The following is a 19,361-nucleotide window of genomic DNA, read 5'->3' on the forward strand; positions in this document are numbered from 1 at the left end:
GTTGATTGTCACTTCCAGCATCCAATCAGCGGACGAGTTAAACAGCGACAAACTCTCCTGGCCAATGAGAAACCGCAACCCCTGCGCCTAGCCAATGAGAGCGCAGAGGGGGCGTGCCCTCGCGAAAGTGGTAGTAGCGCTGCACGGTCGGTCGGTCGGTGTGTCAGACGCGGATCCTCCAGAAGTTTTGCGCCTGACCCCGATCATCTCGCCCGGAGTATCAAATCTGCGCCAAAGCCCTCATCAGTGTACGGTTGTTCTGGGTTATGGAACTGGATAAAATGGACGAAAACGACTGGAAATATCACGGGGAGGGCAACAAGAGCCTGGTCGTGTCTCATTTGCAGGTGAGTGTTTAATAGTTACTAGCTTTTAGCTTAGCTAAGATTCATTTAAACTCAATCAAATCCGATTCAATCAACAGGAAATTCAACGAAACTACTTGGAAAGGACCCAAACATTAAGTTTGCTCGCTTTGTATCACCACTAGACGGAATTAAACCTCTTCTTTGTTTTGAAAGGGTGTTGTCAGGGCTTTAAAGCTAATAGCCACCTAGCAGGCTAAACCAGGGTTCACTGATGAAATGAACGTACTACATGTGTGACATGTGTCACACACCCACTTTATAAGCTCAGAAGTTTATTAAACATTTCATTAGCATATATAACGAACGATATGTAATGCTAAGAGCCATTTGAATGAGTGGTCAGTGGAGACGTGTTAGTTTCTGGATGCTTCTGTGCATCTAAAATTGGGTTTCTGTTGGAGATAAGAGTATGGACACTTAATATTTTCCCCATCCAGGCTTCAAAGTTCAGATTGGAAACCTTTAACAGTTTGCCCCATCCATTGGGTGAAAGATAATCAGGTCTAGACCGGTTTTAGACCACCGTAATGGGTGGTATTATAGAAGTTGATTACTTTAATGGTTGTTTTTTAGGAAAAAGGACAGGACAAAGATCTTCGTATATAATTTTCAACAGTGTAATATTGTTTTAAGATATGTAAAAAGCTAAAAAAAAAAAAAAAAAGCTATGTGCTAAACACTCCATAGGAGATACATTATTAAAATCTATTGCATATCTTAGCTATTGTAAGATGAAAACTTGTATGTAAATGATTCGTTTATCATGTAGTTGACTCCTTTTGTCACTAGGATTACAATATCAAGGTCCTGTTTTGTTAAGATCAAGGATATGTTCCTGTAAAACAGGAACGGTTTAACCTTGTCTGATTTTTTTCCAGCTCATTTGTGATCGTCTGTACCATCACACAATAAATAAACTCAGAGCAGGCTGCCGGAGAAACGTTTGGAATCATAAACACGCTGGATTTGTGTTACTGAGAAGTGCGTGTCCAATCACAGGAAGCTGCCTGAGACAACATTAGCCAATATTTTGATGTAATCATGTCAAAACTGGGCGTGGGGAAAAGGGGTGAAACTTTGATGCAGTTTTCCAACCAGTTTTAGCGTCCTATAAGGGCTTGTCCGGCTCTTTTTGCTGTTTACTGACATTCTTTAACACTCCCACACTCTTGTGTGGATTCTTTGTCACGTCGCCTGGTCTGGTTTTAAATTCTTGGAGTACGAGCTTGATCAAATCAGGCTGAATGAGTGAGCTATTTCATAAAACTATTTGTAAAGTCATCTTGCATGCACATTGACGCATGATGTGTAGTTCAAATATATTAGGGTGGAAAAGCTTAAAATCTAGGCCATACAACAAGAAATTCAGGTTCATTCGGTTTTTTTTTTTTTTTTTTTTTTTTTTTTTTTTACCATGATGAATAAAAACTACCATGATGAATAATACAGTTATCTACTATTATGTGGAAAAAAAAAATTATTAGTATTTTTTAAATTAATAATAATTTTTATTATTTCCAAAAATGTCTTGACAGGATGGTTTTCATTGTTGTATTACAGTAGGGTTATTATAATTAACTAAACTAGCTAAAATCATAAAAAAAACTTTAACTGAAATAATAACATTTAAAAAAAAAAAAAGCTTATTTTTTATTTCAACTAATTGCTAGCTAACCTTTCTAAATTTCATTTAGTTAAACTAAGTAAAACTGAAGTGAAAATTAATACATATAGACAAAAATTACTAAAAAAAACAAAACAAAACAAGAGTTACTTAAACAAACTAAAATTCAAATAAATGGTGACTATTAAAATATAATCTGATACTTTTTTTTTTTTACAATTTTCTAATTTTATTTTTTAAAATTGAATTTTTTATTAAAAGATACAGTCATAATTTATGTCTTAGTTATTGTAAGTAATGAAAAAACTGTATGTAAATGATTCATTTATCATGTAACCATAACTAAACAAACTAAAACTGTAAAAAACTTTACCTGAAATAATAAAATATGGAAAACTAAAGCTTATTTTTTATTTGAGCTAGTTGTAAAACGGAAGTAAAAAAGAATAGAAACTATAGACATATTTTACAAAAAACTACTACAAAAATACAACAAAGTTATTAAAAATGGTAAATATAAAATAAAAGCGGATTCAGATTTTTAATAAAACGATGGTAGTATAGAACTTATTAAACTTTATGTAAATTATTCATTTATCATGTAGCCATAACCAAACTAACTAAAACCATATAATACTTCAACTGAAATAATAAAACATCAAAATAAAAACTGATTAATTTTTTTTAAATAAAATAATGGTAGTATAGCAATTATTAATTAAAAGCTATTGCATATAAGTCACAATTTTTTATCTTGGTTATTGTAAGTAATGAAAACTTTATGTAAATGATTCATTTATCATGTAGCCATAACCAAACTAAAACCAGAAATACTTGAACTAGGCTGAACTAATTTCTAATTTTCAGTTAGTTAAACTAACTAAAACTGTACAACTTAATTTTATTAAGTACAACTTAATAAAACTTAATAAAACTAAAAACTAAAGCTAACATTTCTAATTTTAATTTAGTTAAAGTTAGTAGAAATTAAGTAAAAATTAATAACTATACATTTTACAAAGATAAAATCTACTAAAAAAATGACAACACAATAAAGTTACTAAAACGAACTAAAATTAAAATGAATAGTAAATATGTAAAACTATGGTAGTATAGAAATTATTAATAAAATCTATTGCATATAAGTCTTAATTTATGTCTTAGTTATTGTAAGTAATGGAAACTTTATGTAAATGATTCATTTATCATGTAACCATAACTAAACTAACTAAGCCCATAAAAAACTTTAACTGAAATAATAAAATATGGAAAACGCAAACTTATTTTTAATTTTAGCTAGTTGCTATCTAAGATTTCTAATTTTCCTTTAGTTAAACTTAAACAGAAACTGAAGTAAAAATAAACAAACTACGTAGACACACTTTTACAAAGGCAAAAACTACTAAAAATGACAAAAACACAAAAAAGAACTGTAAATATTAAAATAAAATCAAGCAAATTATTAATAAAACCATAGTATATCTCAATGATACTAAAATTACAGTATCTTAAGAAATTGTACTTGATTGTTATGAAAATGTGTGAGAAACAGTGTATTTTCCTTTACATCTTGAGGTGAATTCTAAGTCTTTTACTCAAGAGCTTCATCCGTTTACGTTTAACATTTTGTGAGAAAGAAGTAGGTTTTGTAAGCGGTTGAGCAAGTGTGTTTAGAAACTGCATGTGCGTTTAAGTCCCAATCGGTTACATCAGTCCATAAAACAAACTGTGAGACAGATGATATCACCCTTTACCTTTGTGCACTTTATTATGAGGTTCTGGGAAAACATAATGTGTATTCAGTTCACAGTTGAGTCGATAGAGTATTTATTGTCCACACAAATACGGTGGCAGGCAAACCCATTTCAAAGGATTCGCTTGAACTAAAGGATACATTTAACGACCAAAGTCTGTGTCAAATGACTCATGTGATTTCTGTTTTTTTAAACATGTCACTTCCCATTACAGCACTGTCAAGTTCTTCGTCTGCTGAAGTTTCCCTCCGAAGACTCAGCACATACGCGACAGGTAAAACTTCCCTAAATTGACACTACTGAACGTTAATACTTCCCAAATTTCGTTTCGTGTTTTTACACCATTGCATGATCTCACATACGTGATCCTGGACCAGTCGTAAGGGCCGGTTTTTTGAAACTGTGATACCTAATCTGAAATCTAGATAAATAAGCTTTCTATTAATGTATGGTTTGTTAGGATAGGACAACATTTGGCCGAGATACAGATTTGAAAATCTGAAATCTGAGAGTGCAAAAAAATCACCTTTAAAGTTGTCCAAATGAAGTTCTTAGCAATGCATATTACTAATCAAAAATTAAGTTTTGACATATTTACGGGAGGAAATTTACAAAATATCTTCATGGAACATGATCTTTGCTTAATATCCTAATGATTTTTGGCATAAAAGAAAAATCGATCATTTTGACGCTTTTTTTGCCTATTGTTACAAATGCACCCGTGCTACTTAAGACTGTGTTTTGTGGTCCAGAGTCACATATGTTTACATCAAAATAACTTAAATATAGATGCATACATGAGCGATGGATTGTTGTATCAAGTTCTGTTGACTTGTAAATAGTCACTTATTTTTAGCATAGTTTTGTCGACAACTTCTACACAATGTTTAACGTTAAACAGAGTTTTCTCACACTGTATTGTAAGTTTTTAGCATCTCTTGGTATGAAAGGTATACGGTGTAAATGTAAATATGCAAACGTGACCCTGGACCACAAAACCAGTTGTAAGTAGCACGGGTGTATTTGTAGCAATAGCCAAAAATTGGGTCAAAATTATTGACTTTTCTTTTACGCCAAAATTCATGAGGATATTAAGTAAAAATCATGTTCCATGAAGACATTTTGTAAATTTCCTATCGTAAATGTCAAAACTTAATTTTTGATTAAAATGTGCATTGCTAAGAACTTAATTTTGAACAACTTCAAAGGCGATTTTCTCAATATTTCGATTTTTTGCACCCTCAGATTCCATATATTCAGCAAAATACTGTCCCATTCTAACAAACCATACATTAAAGGAAAGCTTATTTATTCAGCTTTTAGATAACATTAATATCAGTTTTGAAAAAGTTGACCCTTATGACTGGTTTTGTGGTCCAGGGTCACAAATATGCATCAGATGTTTGGTCTTGGTTTGCTTGCACTTGACATACAACAATATTTTTCTACATCTTTCAGACCGCAGAACAAGCTTTTCGACACATCCTCAACATCGTGGATTATAGTAAATACGTCATGAAGCCTTTACTGGGGGAGAAATACGTTCACAGTGGCGTAAGTTACAGTTTAAGACATTTGTGTATATTATTACGTCAAGTTGATTTAACGCAAGATGTCTTGAATGTTCACAGGAGGTTGTAAAACTACCGCTGGACTTTGTGAGACAGCTGTCGCTGAAGGTCCAACAAGAACGACCTGGTACGAATGACCAAACTTTTGTCTTTTTTAACTCTTTGGTAAAGCTCATTATACAATATAACTGAATATTCAGACTTTTTTTGTTTTGCTTTTAATGGCTCCCAAAAGCCGACAGTATGTTTTCCTGAGATTCATCCTCTAAAAAATGCAGTCTGTTGTTTGTGTAAACATGTGAAATGCGGTCACTTTTGTAGATTGGATCTGATGTTGCGTAACGGTGTTGTGACCTTTTATTCATGCAGAACTGCGCTGTGATAAGGTCATGGACACATTCAGTGGGTGTGGTTTATGCCTTCCCAATCTGACCCAACTCCCTCTTCACCACCTCAGAGACCACAGACCTCCAATCTGCGTTGAGATTAAGGTGAACTCCATGTTCAGTTTGACGCGGCCTCAATGCGTCAATACTGTTATGAGCGTGTTGGTGGGGAAATTTGCACATGCAGTTGTGATGTTTACAAATAAGCCGTCGGTTTTGAGGGCTAGGTTGTGGAAGCTATCACAGTCTGGTATAATTTATCATTTACCACTCATTAAAATGCTAGATTTGAGTTAAACTGTTTAGCCGTATGTTGTGTTTAGATGTACAGTTGGATGTCAAAAGTTTACATACACCTTGCAGAATCTGCAAAATGTTAATTATAAGAGGGATCATACAAAATGCATGTTGTTTTTTATTTAGTACTGACCTGAGTAAGATATTTCACATAAAAGACATTTACATATACAAGAGTCCACAAGAGAAAATAATAGTTGAATTTATAAAAATGACCCCGTTGAAAAGTTTACATACACTTGATAGTGAACAGTTAAACTACCTGCTGTTCTTCAGAAAAATCCTTCAGGTCCCACAAATTCTTTGTTTTTCAGCATTTTTGTGTATTTGAACCCTTTCCAACAATGACTGTATGATTTTGAGATCCATCTTTTCACACTGAGGACAACTGAGAGACTCATATGCAGCTATTACAGAAGGTTCAAACACTCACTGATGCTCCAGAAGGAAAAATTATGCATTTAAGGAGGTGAAAACTTTTGAACAGAATAAGGTTGTGTACGTTTTTCTTATTTTTTTGCCTAAATATCATATTTTTTTTCATTTAGTACTGCCCTTCAGAAGATACATGTTTCCCAAAAGATAAAATAAGTTAAATTTACCCCAGTCAAATTCAAAAGTTTTCACCCCCCTTAATGCATTGCGTTTCCTTCTGGAGCATCTGTGAGTGTTTGAACCTTCTGTAATAGTTGCATATGAGTCCCTCAGTTGTCCTCAGTGTGAAAAGATGGATCTCAAAATCATACGGTCATTGTTGGAAAGGGTTCAAATACAAAAAAAAATGCTGGAAAACTAAATTTGTGGGACCTGAAGGATTTTTCGGAAGAACAGCAGGCAGTTTAACTGTTCAGGACAAACAAGGGACTCATAAACAACTATCACTAAACAAACAAACAAAAAACAGCTGTGGATCATTCAGGTAACAACACAGTATTAAGAATCAACTTTTAAATTGGTAATTTTCTCTTGTGGATTATATGTAAATGTCTTTTATGTGAAATATCTTATTCAGGTCAGTACTAAATAAAAATAACATGCATTTTGTATGATCCCTCTTATTTGTCTGGTTTGAAGGAATAGGTCACCCAAAAATGAAAATATACTTAAAACATACTCCCCGTCATGCCGTTCAAAAAGTAGATGAGCTTGTTTGTTAATGTGAACAGATTTGTAGATTTTTATCATTGCGTCACTTGCGCACCAATGGATCCTTGTGAATGGGTGCCGTCAGAAAGAGTCCAAACAGCTGATAAAAACATCACAGTAATCCACAAGTAATCCACACAACTCCAGTCCATCAGCTAACATCTAGTAAAAAAATGCATGTTTGTAAGAAGCAAATCTATCATTAAGACGTTTTTTTAATTTTTAATTGTCACTTGTCACAAAATCGTGAAAAAGTGTTGTCCTCCTACATTAAAATCCACCTATATTTTTTAGAACTGTTTTAGAACGTCTTGTGATGGATTACACATACATCTTGTGGATTACTGTGATGTTTTTATCAGCTGTTTGGACATTTTGACGGCACCCATTCACTGCAAAAGATCCATTGATCAGCAAGGTAATGCTACATTTCTCCAAATCTAATGAAGAAACTAACTCATCTACATTTTTGGCCTGTGGGTAAGTATATTTTCAGCTAACTGTTCCTTTAATAATAATCTCTGTCATTTGATCATCATTAAATGAATAACTGATGACATGATTGCAAGAAAATGACTTGTCAAAATAATGCCCGTGACCGAATTGTTATTGTTAAACTGCAAAAGTGTGCCAGGAACCTCGCCTTGAATGTGTTGACTTTGGTGTCACACGTCTAAGCACGTCGGGTCATTGAACTTGCTGACAGTTGTCAATGCGTTTTTCTGCACCTTCATGCTGTTAGGGTGTAAACGTTCTTGGGTTGGTTTAGTGACAGTTGTTAAACTGGAAGATCTGAGTCTCATAACAAAGAAGTGTTTTTAGGGATCAGGTTTACATAAACACCCATTCTTGGGGAAATAAACCACTGTAGCAGAATGACTCAGTGAATCTATTTGTGTGGAAGTTAATCACATGGTCAGTCAAACACAAACAGGGGAAGGTGGTGTGAATCTGATCTGAAAGACTCGTTTGTGTCCATAAAAAAACAACAACCTTCTTTATGTAAAGCTTATTCACAACACTTCGTTGTGTAACACAAGATGCAGAGATACAATTACATATCTTTCCTTGTTTTCCCCTCTCCAGCCAAAATGTGGATTTCTACCCTTTTCAAGGCACATAACCAAGGAATGCAAGCGTAAAGTTTGCAGATTCTGCATGCATCAGCATTACAAGGCAAGTACCAATTGAAAATCTAGTCGTTGCCAGATTTCTAAAAGCAAACTTCTGCTTTAACAATAAAAAGAGGATGGCGCAGTGTAGTGTAAACATCCTGCTATCTGTTTGTACTCTTATCACATAATCAATCCTTCACAGGGTTTGGCTGCAGAAGATAAGCTGATGTTGCTAAAAATACAAAATCCATAAAGCAACACTGTGAACTTCACAGTACTTTACCATGTTTGTAAAGTTGAGAGTAACACATTTTGTCATTTACAGTTAGCCAATGGGAAGTGGAAGCGATTGAGCAGATATTGCCCGCTAGATCTCTTCTCAGGGTGAGTTACTGTTTACTGCAGAGACGTTCACCAAGCTGGTGGCGTCACTGGCTTGTGTTAAAGCAAAGAAATGACACATAAACGTGACTCTTTGTACTGCCGCTTGAGTCACAGGTACGCAAAACAAGTTTAGATGTGATCTAAATCCAGATAATTGCTAATTGTGCTGTCATGTCAAAGTCCAAATGAGATGCCAAGAATATCAAAAGTAATGTTATGTTATTCAATATCTTGTATTACAGGAGCAAACAGCGGATGTATGTTGCATTGAAGAATCTGTTAGAGGAGCCACAAAACAACTTGAAAATCTTCAAGGTAAATATAAACTTTGAGTCGCTTAACGTCTTAACCATCAGTCGACGAGAAGAGGCTTGGTCAACCAAAATTTTATTAGTCGCTTAGTCGGAGAAAGAAAAAAATTCACAGGAAGTCGTGAAGTCACACAGATCGTTGATGGCTGATAGTTGTTAGGATAGCCAAACTCTCACCTATCATTCATCTCAAATATGGCTTTTCATCTGAAAGATGTACGTAGTAGCAACTTTACATGGCCGCTCAATCTAGTGTTAATCTAGAAAAATGTACACTAAAGAAGTCACTTGCTCTTAAAATACTCAGAGTAATACATCTTTCGAATCTGCCACTGTTTTACATAATTCTATGGAGTAAACCGTGTTTTCAAAAAAGCCCTGAGCGCTTTTTTTAAACGTCACCGCATGCGCTGTAATTTTATCGTCTGCCACTAAGAAATTTACTATTTTCATAGAACTGGAACGATTATTAAAACGTTTGTCATTATAGTTGTCATCCTTAAAGGGATAGTTCACCCAAAAATGAAAATTACCCCACGAGTTACTCACTCTCAAGCCATTCTAGGTGTATATGACTCTCTAATTTCAGATGAATGCAATTGGGAGTTAAGATAAAAAAAAATATCCTGGCTCTTCCAAGCTTTATAATGCCAGTGAATGGGCGTTGAGATTTTGAAGTCCAATAAAGCGCATCCATCCATCATAAAAAGTACTCCACACTGATCCTTTGGGTTAATAAAGGCCTTCTGAAGTTAATCGACACATTTTTGTAAGAAAAATATTCATATTTAAAACACTCTCATAAATGCATATACGACAGTTAACGGAAGCTAGAGAGGTTTAGAAAGTTATAAATATTGGTATTTTTCTTACAAAAACACATTGGTTTGCTTCAGAAGGCCTTTATTAACCCCCTGGAGCAGTGTTGAGCACTTTTTATGATAGATGGATGCACTTTATTGGACTTCAAAATCTCAACACCCGTTCACTGCCATTATAAAGCTTGGAAGCTTTACAATGGCGCATCGATTCGCTTTAGAAGGTGTTTATTAACCCCCCCAAGCCACGTGGAATTGTAATGAAGCTTTATAATCTTAGAAAGCCTTTTTTTTAACCCCCTAAAGCCATGTGGAACACTTTTTATGATGGACTTTAAAATCTCAACAGCCATTCACTGCCATTATAAAGCTTGGAAGCTTTATAATGGCGCATTATATCTTATATCATCATTATATCTTATATCATCTTAGAAAGCATTTTTTTTTACCCCCAATGGAAGCTTTATAATGGCACATTGATTTGCCTTAAAGGCATTTATTAACCCCCTTAAAGGCATTTATTAACCCCCCAAAGCCGTGTGGAAATTTTTTTTTATGATGGATGGATGCACTTTATTGGACTTCAAAATCTTAACAGCCATTCACTGCCATTATAAAGCTTGGAAGATTTATAATGGCGCATCGATTTGCCCTAGAAGGCATTATTAACCCCCCGAAGCCATGTGAAACACTTTTTATGATGGATGGATGCACTTTATTGGACTTCAAAATCTCAACACCCATTCACTGCCATTATAAAGCTTGGAAGCTTTATAATGGCGCATCGATTTGCCTTAGAAGGCTTTTATTAACCCCCAGAGCTGTGTGGAGCTCAACACCCATGCACTACCATTATATAGCTTTTGTGTGAACTATGCCTTTAAATCTTATCATGTTTATCCTAGAACATTTATTGTAGTACTACTACTTAAAAAAAAAAAAAAGCTTAAACTAATTTTCTGGTCTTAACTAGTCTACCAGCCCAGTCAGGTTGTTTTTAGCTGGGAAACTAGCTTTGCTGACCAGCTGATTACCATTTTAGCCTGGATGTTTGACTAGCTTAAACCACCAAACACCAGCAAACCGACTGGTTTGGCTGGTTGAAGGTGTTTTTTTTTTTTTCTTCAAAGGTAGTAGAAATGTTTGATATATAGAAAAATAGCATGAATTAATTGCTTCTCACATCTTTTTTTCAGGGTGGAGAGTTGATATTTAGCTGTAAAGACGACGCCAAGCAGCAACCCGAACTAAACGATCTCATCCAGCACCTTCGGCCTTATTTCCCTCACAGCAACGGCCTCTATAACGGCCACCAGCCTGGCAAAGCCGTCCTGAACGAGTTCATTCAGGTCATCTGCTCCGCTCTGCTCAGCGGCGGGGACTCGAATCGCTCGGGAGAGCCCAGAAAAGTGCACCTGTCCGAGAGCAGGCCGCTCTGCGAAGCCAGTCCCTTCCCAAGAGACCTGCTCCGCAACGGTGAGGGCTTTAGCAGTGACTGCTAACTAATGAATGGGAGTCAGTGGAGAAACAGTTTTAGGCCCTTTCGAAAATTGCTAAAACAAGTTTGATGGGAATCATTCCACTGATGAGTCACGATATATGCGTAGGTGTGCCTAACGTAGAAACTGCATTTCAAATGACATGTTACGGCCAGATTATCGCAGAATACAAACGTTGATTACGCAAGACCAGTAAAACATGTTAAACTCATTTTTTCATGCGTTCACAGGAAACCACGGTCTCCCTAAAGACAGCGTCCTCGCGAAAATCCTCCAAGTCCAGATGCTGGATAACCTGGATATTGAAGGAATCTACCCTCTGTATAAACGTGTGGAGCAGTATCTAGAAGAGTTCCCGAAAGAAAGGTGAATTTTTAATCTGGGATATTGACTGCTGTGTTACTTATTTGTCAAATCAATACTCCAGTGCAAGAACGCTTTGTTCTTGGTGAGTGAAGGTGATGTTGGGCAGATGCTTCAGATCTCTGCAGCTGTACTGAATCACTTTATAAACAGAATAGTTGGCAAACTGTAAAAATGATGGTATGATTTAGTCTTATTATGGTTCCTTTAACACTGAACAGACACTAGGTGGTGCAAAAGACTCGTTTGTGAACGCTTTAGTCATGAGGCGCTGCTGCCGCACCGTGGTCCAGTGCGGCGCGGTCGTAGATTATTTCCCTGCAGAGTCACATCAGCTTTGTAAATAAACATGCTTGAAAGCACTCGAACATGTAAACAACACTTGTTTGCATCTCCAGAAACCGACTGCAGATAGATGGGCCTTACAATGAGAGTTTCATGGACACTGTGAAAAACTGCCCTACTGAAGATGACGGGTCTGTGGAGTATGCAGTTGGGAAGGTAAGATTGTGAAGATTGTGAAATTAGACATTAGGGCCATATTTTTCCAAAAAAGAAAAAGAATAAATTGCATTTAGATATTATTTTTGTGAAAATAAACAATATTTAGTCCCTAAATTATCGCATTAATATTAATATTTTTGTTTAAATTGTAAAAATGAAAACTGCTTTTAAGTTTAGGTTTGATTTAACAAAACATGTCCAGGTTGTATATCACCCTAAAAAGGATAAAGAAAAGAAAAATAAAACAAAAACGAAATTAGGGAAAGGCTTACATTTTTCAAAAAACAAACAAACAAACAAACTAATAAATGATATATATATATATATATATATATATATATATATTTTTTTTTTCTTTATTACATTTTATGCAGTAATACTGCATTGTGAAGCTATTTCTATTGCAATTAACAATCTTCAGGCCCTAAATTATCAAATTAACACCAATGTTTTTTTTAGTTTAGGTTTCAATTTAATAGTAAGAAATGTCCAGATTTATGTATTTCACCCTGAAATAAGAAAAAAAAAAAAAAAAAAAAGATGGCAATTAATCTTTAGTCCCTAAATTATCGAGTTAACATTAATGTTTTTAGTTTAGGTTTGAATTTAACAGTAAGAAAATTCCAGGTTGTATTTCAAATGTATTTTGTATCTTTAAATTGGTAAAAAAAATATATATATATAAATAAAAAAATAAAAATAATTAAATAAATAAATAATTAAAAAAATCAAATTAGGTAAAAGGCCAAAATTGAAAATAAATAAATAAAATGTTTTTGTTTTTTTTTCCAAAATAATAATAATAATAAAAAGTCAGAAATTAGGCAAAAGGCCCAAATTAAAAAGGAAAAATTAATTAATAAATAAATAAATATGAAAATAAAATAAATAAATAACAGAAATGATCAAATTAATGTTAATGTGTTTAGTTTAGAGTTTTAACAATAACAAATGTCCAGGTTGTATTTCACTCTGAATTAATAAATAAATAAATAAATAAAATAAAAACAGAAATGACGTAAAAGGCCCAATTTTCAAAATAAATAAATAAATCTTTTTTTTTTTTTCCAAAATAATAAAAATAAAAAAGTCATAAGGCCCAAATAAAAAAATATGAAAATAAAATAAATAACACAGAAATGATCAAATGAATGTTAATGTGTTTTGTTTAGGGTTTATCAATAACAAATGTCCAGGTTGTATTTCACCCTCAATAAATAAATAAATAAAATAAAAACAGAAATTAAGTAAAAGGCCCTAATTTAAAAATAAATAAATAAATCTTTTTTTTTTCCCCAAAATAATAATAATAAAAAGTCAAAAGGCCCAAATAAATAAATATAAAAATAAAATAAATAACAGAAATGATCAAACTAATGTTAATGTGTTTAGTTTAGGGTTTTAACAATAACAAATGTCAAGGTTGTATTTCACTCTGAAATTAAAAAAAAGGTCCAAATTGGAAAAGGAAAACCAATTTATTGGAAGTTAAATAAGTTCTTGGGAAGAAAAAAAACAATAGTATTTATATCTAAAATAAATATTATTGCAGTGTGATGATATTTTTGTGCCAATTAACATTTTTTCCTTCCTAAATTCCTAACATCTCATTAACAAGATGATAAAAGATGATTGTAATATTATTTGTTAATTACAAAAATAGTATCTAATAGATCAGCTTTTGGTATTGAATCAAATACAGGTTTATTTGTAATCAAATTTCTGTTGCCTTGTCTGCCATTATTTTTTTTTTTCTACGCAAAAATATTTTTTAGAATATTTAACAACAAATACTTCATATATACCTAATATATTACACAAAATAACAGTATTACAAATAATATTTAGTAATAGATCAACTCTCAGATGTTCATTTCTGATTTCACTGTTCGTCACTTTCCAGGTTCACCAGTATAGAGTCGCAATGACGGCCAAAGACTGCTCAATCATGATCACGTTTGCACCTTGCGAGGAAGACGAGGAGTAAGTTTGCTTTCACCCTTTAAAAATCACCAATTTTCGCCATTTGCCATCATGTCTCGTTCCGTTTGCTTTGTTCACAGACACCAGTTGAATTTGGAGAAGCCTCGTTTCACCTACTCCATCTCCATCCTGGATCTGGACCCCAAACCGTATGAAGGCATCCCTCACCAGTACAAGCTGGACACCAAAATCGTCAACTACTACCTGCGGAGCACGCAAGCCCCGCCCCCCTCCAGCCTATATAAGGAAAGGCAGGAGTGCACGCTGCTCTTCCACGCTGTATGAGACACCTCCACGAGTGCTGCTTGGGAAACGCCTAGAAGTGCAGTTGAAATAGTGATATAGTTTTGTCCTTTTTGTTCGCTAGCCTGTCTAGTTGTTCGCCCTCCCACGGTTGTTGCCGGAGCGACTTGATGTTTTGCTTCTCGAGGGTGATGTTCTCACTGGGGCTGGTCTCCTAAAGCACAGAATACCTGAATGAGTCAGTCATTGGCTGTAAAAAGGGAGGACAAGGAGGGTGTGTGTGTGTGTGTGTGTGTTTTTGTGCAGCGCTGTTGGGTGTTTCTCACACGCGGCAGCGCTACTGTGGTTTCCAAGTGCCAAAAGTGGCTTACAGCAATTTTTTTCCCTAATGAACGTTTTACCGTGCATCAGCTTGGCCGTGTCTGCAGTCGCTGAACTGCAGTTTGGAATTCAAAAGCAGACGAGTACTTGAGTTTTTAGCGCGACTACATCCCAAGAGCTCCTCAAACCACTGACCCTTGGCGAGCTACCGTAGCGGGAGTTATACTGACAAGCACAGACCTGTTGCATGCTAGCGAATGAGGTCGCGCTAATACCGTCACTACCCGCAAGATAGATTTTATAAATTAGAACACAAGTCTAATGATATTACTCACTAATGGAAGTATTTTTGTAACCTACGCTTGGCTGGCGTGAACGTTTGCCGGCATTTACAAATCGAAGTGTCTTGTTAAAGAGTAGTACACAAATAAAAAAAATTGCCGATATAATCCTCATGTCATCGCAAATTTCTGTGATAGAATTGTTACAATAGCTTGACGGTTTAGGGCCTTGCACACGGAGTCCGAAATTTTCTCATGTTATAAAATAAATACGACCTCACGTTGTGTCAATGATGTTTACAAACTGCTTCCGAAACTTTGTCCGTCATAAAAAAAATGGAATTGGGCTAGTTTTTTTGCGTTTTCACATCTGTAGCAAGCATTTTTAGAGGTTTTTGATAATTCTGAGCCATCTTGACGAATACGAAAATTTCAGAAATTCTGAATGAATGTTATACTTTTAAACGATTGTAAGTATGACTAAAAGTCAGAAGAGTTTAAATTTATGCGTTTTTCGTATTTGTCAAAATTCGAACATCACGGTGGCTCTGAATTGTCAAAACACTTCTCAAAATGCTTGCTACGGATGCGAAAAATGCAAAAAATTGAACCCGATCTGAATTTTTTTATGATGGATGAAAGTTTTAAAGTCAGTGTGTAAACTTTATTGACATATTGTGAGGTCGTATATATTTTTTGACGTGAAAATTTCGTTCTTGGTGTGCAAGTACTGTTTGTCTGAAATGTAAATGAACAACATTTTTGAACAATTATCAGTATGACTAAAGGTCCTTGCACACGGAGTCTGAAATTCTCATCAAACATTTTGGCACTTTGAAAAAAATAACAAACAATTTTCATAATGAGCGTTTTGAGAGGTGTTTTGACAATGTGACGAATTTTGACGAATACAAAAAAACTTCAAAAATTCAGTGTGCAACTGAACTGTGAATGAACGTAATAGTTTTGAATGATCATTAGTATGACAAAGTTAAAAGAGTTAATTTTCATATGCGTTTTTCATATTCGTCAAAATTCGAACATCACGGTGGCTCTGAATAGTCAAAACACCTTTCAAAATGCTTGCTACGGATGCAAAAAATGCAGAAAATTAAATGCGATATGAATTTTTTTTTTTATAAAGGACAAAAGTTTTAAAGCCAGTGTGTAAACTTGATTGACATATCGTGAGGTGGTATATATTTTGACATGCGAAAATTTCGTACTTGGTGTGTAAGTACATTTCATTTGAATTGTAAATGAACACAGCGTTTTTGAATGATCATCAGTATGACTAAAAGTCCTAGCACACTGATTCCAAAATTCTTGTATGCGTTTTTCATATTTGTTTTTTCGAATATGAAAAAAATGCATACGAAAATTCTGGACTTGGCATGCAAGGACCTTTTGTCCAAATTGTGAATGAACATATTTATGTACTCACATCAGCATGACTAAAATGTCCTTGCCAAAAAAAAGGACCTTTCGAATTGTCGAAACGCTTTTCAAAATGCTAACTACCAATGCGAAAACTTATAAATCTGATTTTTATAACGGACGAAGATTTTGGAGGCAGTGTGTAAACGTGATTGACACAACATTAGGTCGTATTATTTTTTTGTGTGACAATTTTGGACACTTTTTGTCTGAATTGTGAATAAACAACATTTTTGAACAATCATCACTATGGCTAAAGGTCCTTGCAGACGAAATTGTCGTATGCGTTTTCATATTTGTCGAAATTCATCACTGTGTCTCAGAACGGTCTAAACAGCTATCAAAATGCTTGCTAGGGATGTGAAAAACACAGAATTTAACCTGTTTCGAATATTTTTATGATGGAAGAAAGTTTCGGCGTGATTGACAACGTGAGTTCGCATTTATTTTTAAACGTGCGAAAAGTCTGGACGATGAAACTCTGAAACTTTAGTCCATCATAAAAAAAATTGGATTGGGTTGAATTTTCTGCATCTGTAGGCGAATACGAAAAAAACGCATATGAAAATTTCTTTTGTACGAATTGTGAAAGAATGCAAGATTTTCGAACACGTAAGCATGACTAAAATGTCCTTGCATATTTGATTACGAAGTTTTCATTTTCGTGTTTTTTTTTCGTATTCGTCAATATTTGTCAAAACGCCTTTCAAAACATTAGCTACAGATGCAAAATGAAGAGAATTGAAATTGAAAATTGAGTCCGAAATTCTCGTCCAAAATTTTCGCACGTTAAAAAAAGAAATACGACCTGCCGTTTTGTCAGTCATGTTTACACACTGACTCTGAAACTTTAGTCTTGTCAAAAAAAATAAAAAATTCGGATCGGGTTGAATTTTCTGCATTTTTCGCATTCGTGGCAAGCATTTTGAAAGGTGTTTTGACAGTTCTAAGCCAATTTTGACGAATAAGAAAAAACGCATGTGAAAATTTCAGTATGACTCAATATGCAAGGACCTTTTGTCCGAACTGTGAATAAACTCAACGTTTGCGTTTACCATTAGTATGACTAAAGGTCCTTGTACTCTGAGTCCGAAAATTTCGTATGCGGTTTTTTTTGATGTTCTTTAAAATTCGGCAAGCACAGAACATCACGGTTGCTCTGAATGGTTTTAAACCTTTCAAAATGCTTGCTACAGATGCGAAAAATGCTGAAAATTGACCCCGATCCAAATTTTTCTGACGGACGAAATTTCAAAGTTGGTGAATAAACATGATTGACGTGACGTCGCATTTAATTTTTAACGTGCGAAAATTTCGGACTCAGTATGCAAAGACCTTTTGTCCGAATTGTGTATAAACTCAACTTTTTCAAACCATCATCAGTATAACTAAAGGTCCTTGCATGCCAAAACTTTTTGTATTCGTTTTTTTTTTGTATTCGTCAATTGTAGGCTCTAAATTGTTTCAAACCTTTCAAAACGCTTGCTACGAATGCAAAAAAAAAAAAAGCCGAAAATTTAACCCTGATCCTATTCCTTTTTATGACTAATGAAAGTTTCGGACTCTGTGAAAGGACCTTAAGTGTGCAAATCGTATAGACTACTTTATGGTGCTTTATTTGAAGCTTGACAGCCTTTGGTCACATACAAACTCTTGTATGGCAAAAATCGCTTAATGATTCTATAAATAGTGGAAAAACGAAAAACGTCACTATACAGTTTTTGGTCAAATAACTACTTTAACGCTAGTCCATCATCTCAAACATGAAACACCATCGTTTTTCCCAGAAAAACTGCTGTGGGATGCAAAATCATCAGTGTCTGTCCATCAACAGTTGCTTTGGTTTGTGAGTTTTACATGCTTGGTTGTCATCTGTTTTGAAAACGCAAAGCAGAGGAATCTATCCCAAGCAGCTTGAACGCTACTACGGCTGCGTTTGGATTGAGTTCTGATGGCTGTAATTGGTTGCAGAGCCAGGCATATTTCATAAGTCGACCAAAGATGGACAGCACACCAGTTTTCGTTAACAGTAAAATGAATGATCCAGCAGTTTTTCCATTGGCGTTTTCTTTTCAGAGAAGCAGTACAGGCCACAGAAACAGTAGTGTTGATTTAACGTTACATGAGTGTGGCGCCTTTATCCGTAAAACCCAACCACGGCGAGGCGGTTCGCGCAGTTTTCCGGTGCAACTTTAACACTAAAGACGGCACCTCACGGTCGCCTTTCTCTGTCATGGGGAATATTACTGTTACAATATACTGTGGCGTGAGCAACGCTCATGCTCCCGTTTACCTCTTTTAGCGTGATGCGAACTGCGTCGGCTTGCTTTGCTCAAAGCAGTTCTCATCAGGCGGATAGTGTTTGCATTTTATATGGATGAACATTCAACATTGCCAAACTGTGTTCACACTCCCCTTTGTCTTAATGTGAACTGGTGTCAAGAAAAGTATTAATACGCCTTACCTGTGAGCGAAAGCGCTTTTTTTGACTGTCATGTTTTGATGTAATTGACTGAAAAGTGCAGTTTCTCCACAACAGACGTTGCTGTATTTGCCTTTGTTTTCACAACATCCATCATCTTTCCCCTTTTGAACCAGAGATGTTATAAGTCTGAGGTGGTGACGTTGTTATTCTAATGAAATAAAGATCTATAATCACTATGTAGGTAGGAACGGACATTAATTCTGTTATTAAGCAAGGAGGATCACAGTTTCTGTGACGGAGTCTAATGTTAAAATTTAACTATTTGACAATACAAAGTGGATTTTGCTGTCGAACATTTTGTATTTAAAATTATTTATTTTTCTAGCTCTTGTCTAATGATGTATATTTCCATACAGTGTGAGCATATCATGCGTAAAAACGATTGACACGTACAGGTGGCATCAGTATGTAGTTCCTAACGGGTGATTGTACAGGTGTTTATATGGAATAAAAAGATTAGATATGAAGCTC

General features: G+C 34.9%; 1 protein-coding gene across 1 annotated transcript; it reads left to right on the plus strand.

Annotated features, from left to right (window-relative positions):
• Positions 1-148: 148 nt before the first annotated feature.
• Positions 149-19,361, plus strand: ippk (inositol 1,3,4,5,6-pentakisphosphate 2-kinase). The gene is made up of 13 exons (XM_051094190.1): positions 149-347; positions 3,961-4,020; positions 5,205-5,300; positions 5,378-5,444; positions 5,687-5,808; positions 8,233-8,326; positions 8,591-8,645; positions 8,888-8,960; positions 10,971-11,250; positions 11,504-11,639; positions 12,035-12,137; positions 14,044-14,123; positions 14,204-19,361. Exons 1-13 carry the CDS (start codon positions 267-269, stop codon positions 14,406-14,408), a joined length of 1,452 nt encoding a protein of 483 aa, XP_050950147.1. The 5' UTR covers positions 149-266; the 3' UTR covers positions 14,409-19,361.

Source organism: Labeo rohita, chromosome 22 (genome assembly GCF_022985175.1).
Source record: "Labeo rohita strain BAU-BD-2019 chromosome 22, IGBB_LRoh.1.0, whole genome shotgun sequence".
Taxonomy (NCBI): domain Eukaryota; kingdom Metazoa; phylum Chordata; class Actinopteri; order Cypriniformes; family Cyprinidae; genus Labeo; species Labeo rohita.

What these genes read in the sequence shown, in the direction of transcription:
- ippk (XM_051094190.1), top strand. Translation starts at nt 267, where the DNA reads ATGGAACTGGATAAAATGGACGAAAACGACTGGAAATATCACGGGGAG. An exon ending in ACTCAGCACATACGCGACAG is followed by an intron (nt 4,021 to 5,204) that starts GTAAAACTTCCC and finishes TACATCTTTCAG; the next exon opens with ACCGCAGAACAAGCTTTTCG. An exon ending in ACAACTTGAAAATCTTCAAG is followed by an intron (nt 8,961 to 10,970) that starts GTAAATATAAAC and finishes TCTTTTTTTCAG; the next exon opens with GGTGGAGAGTTGATATTTAG.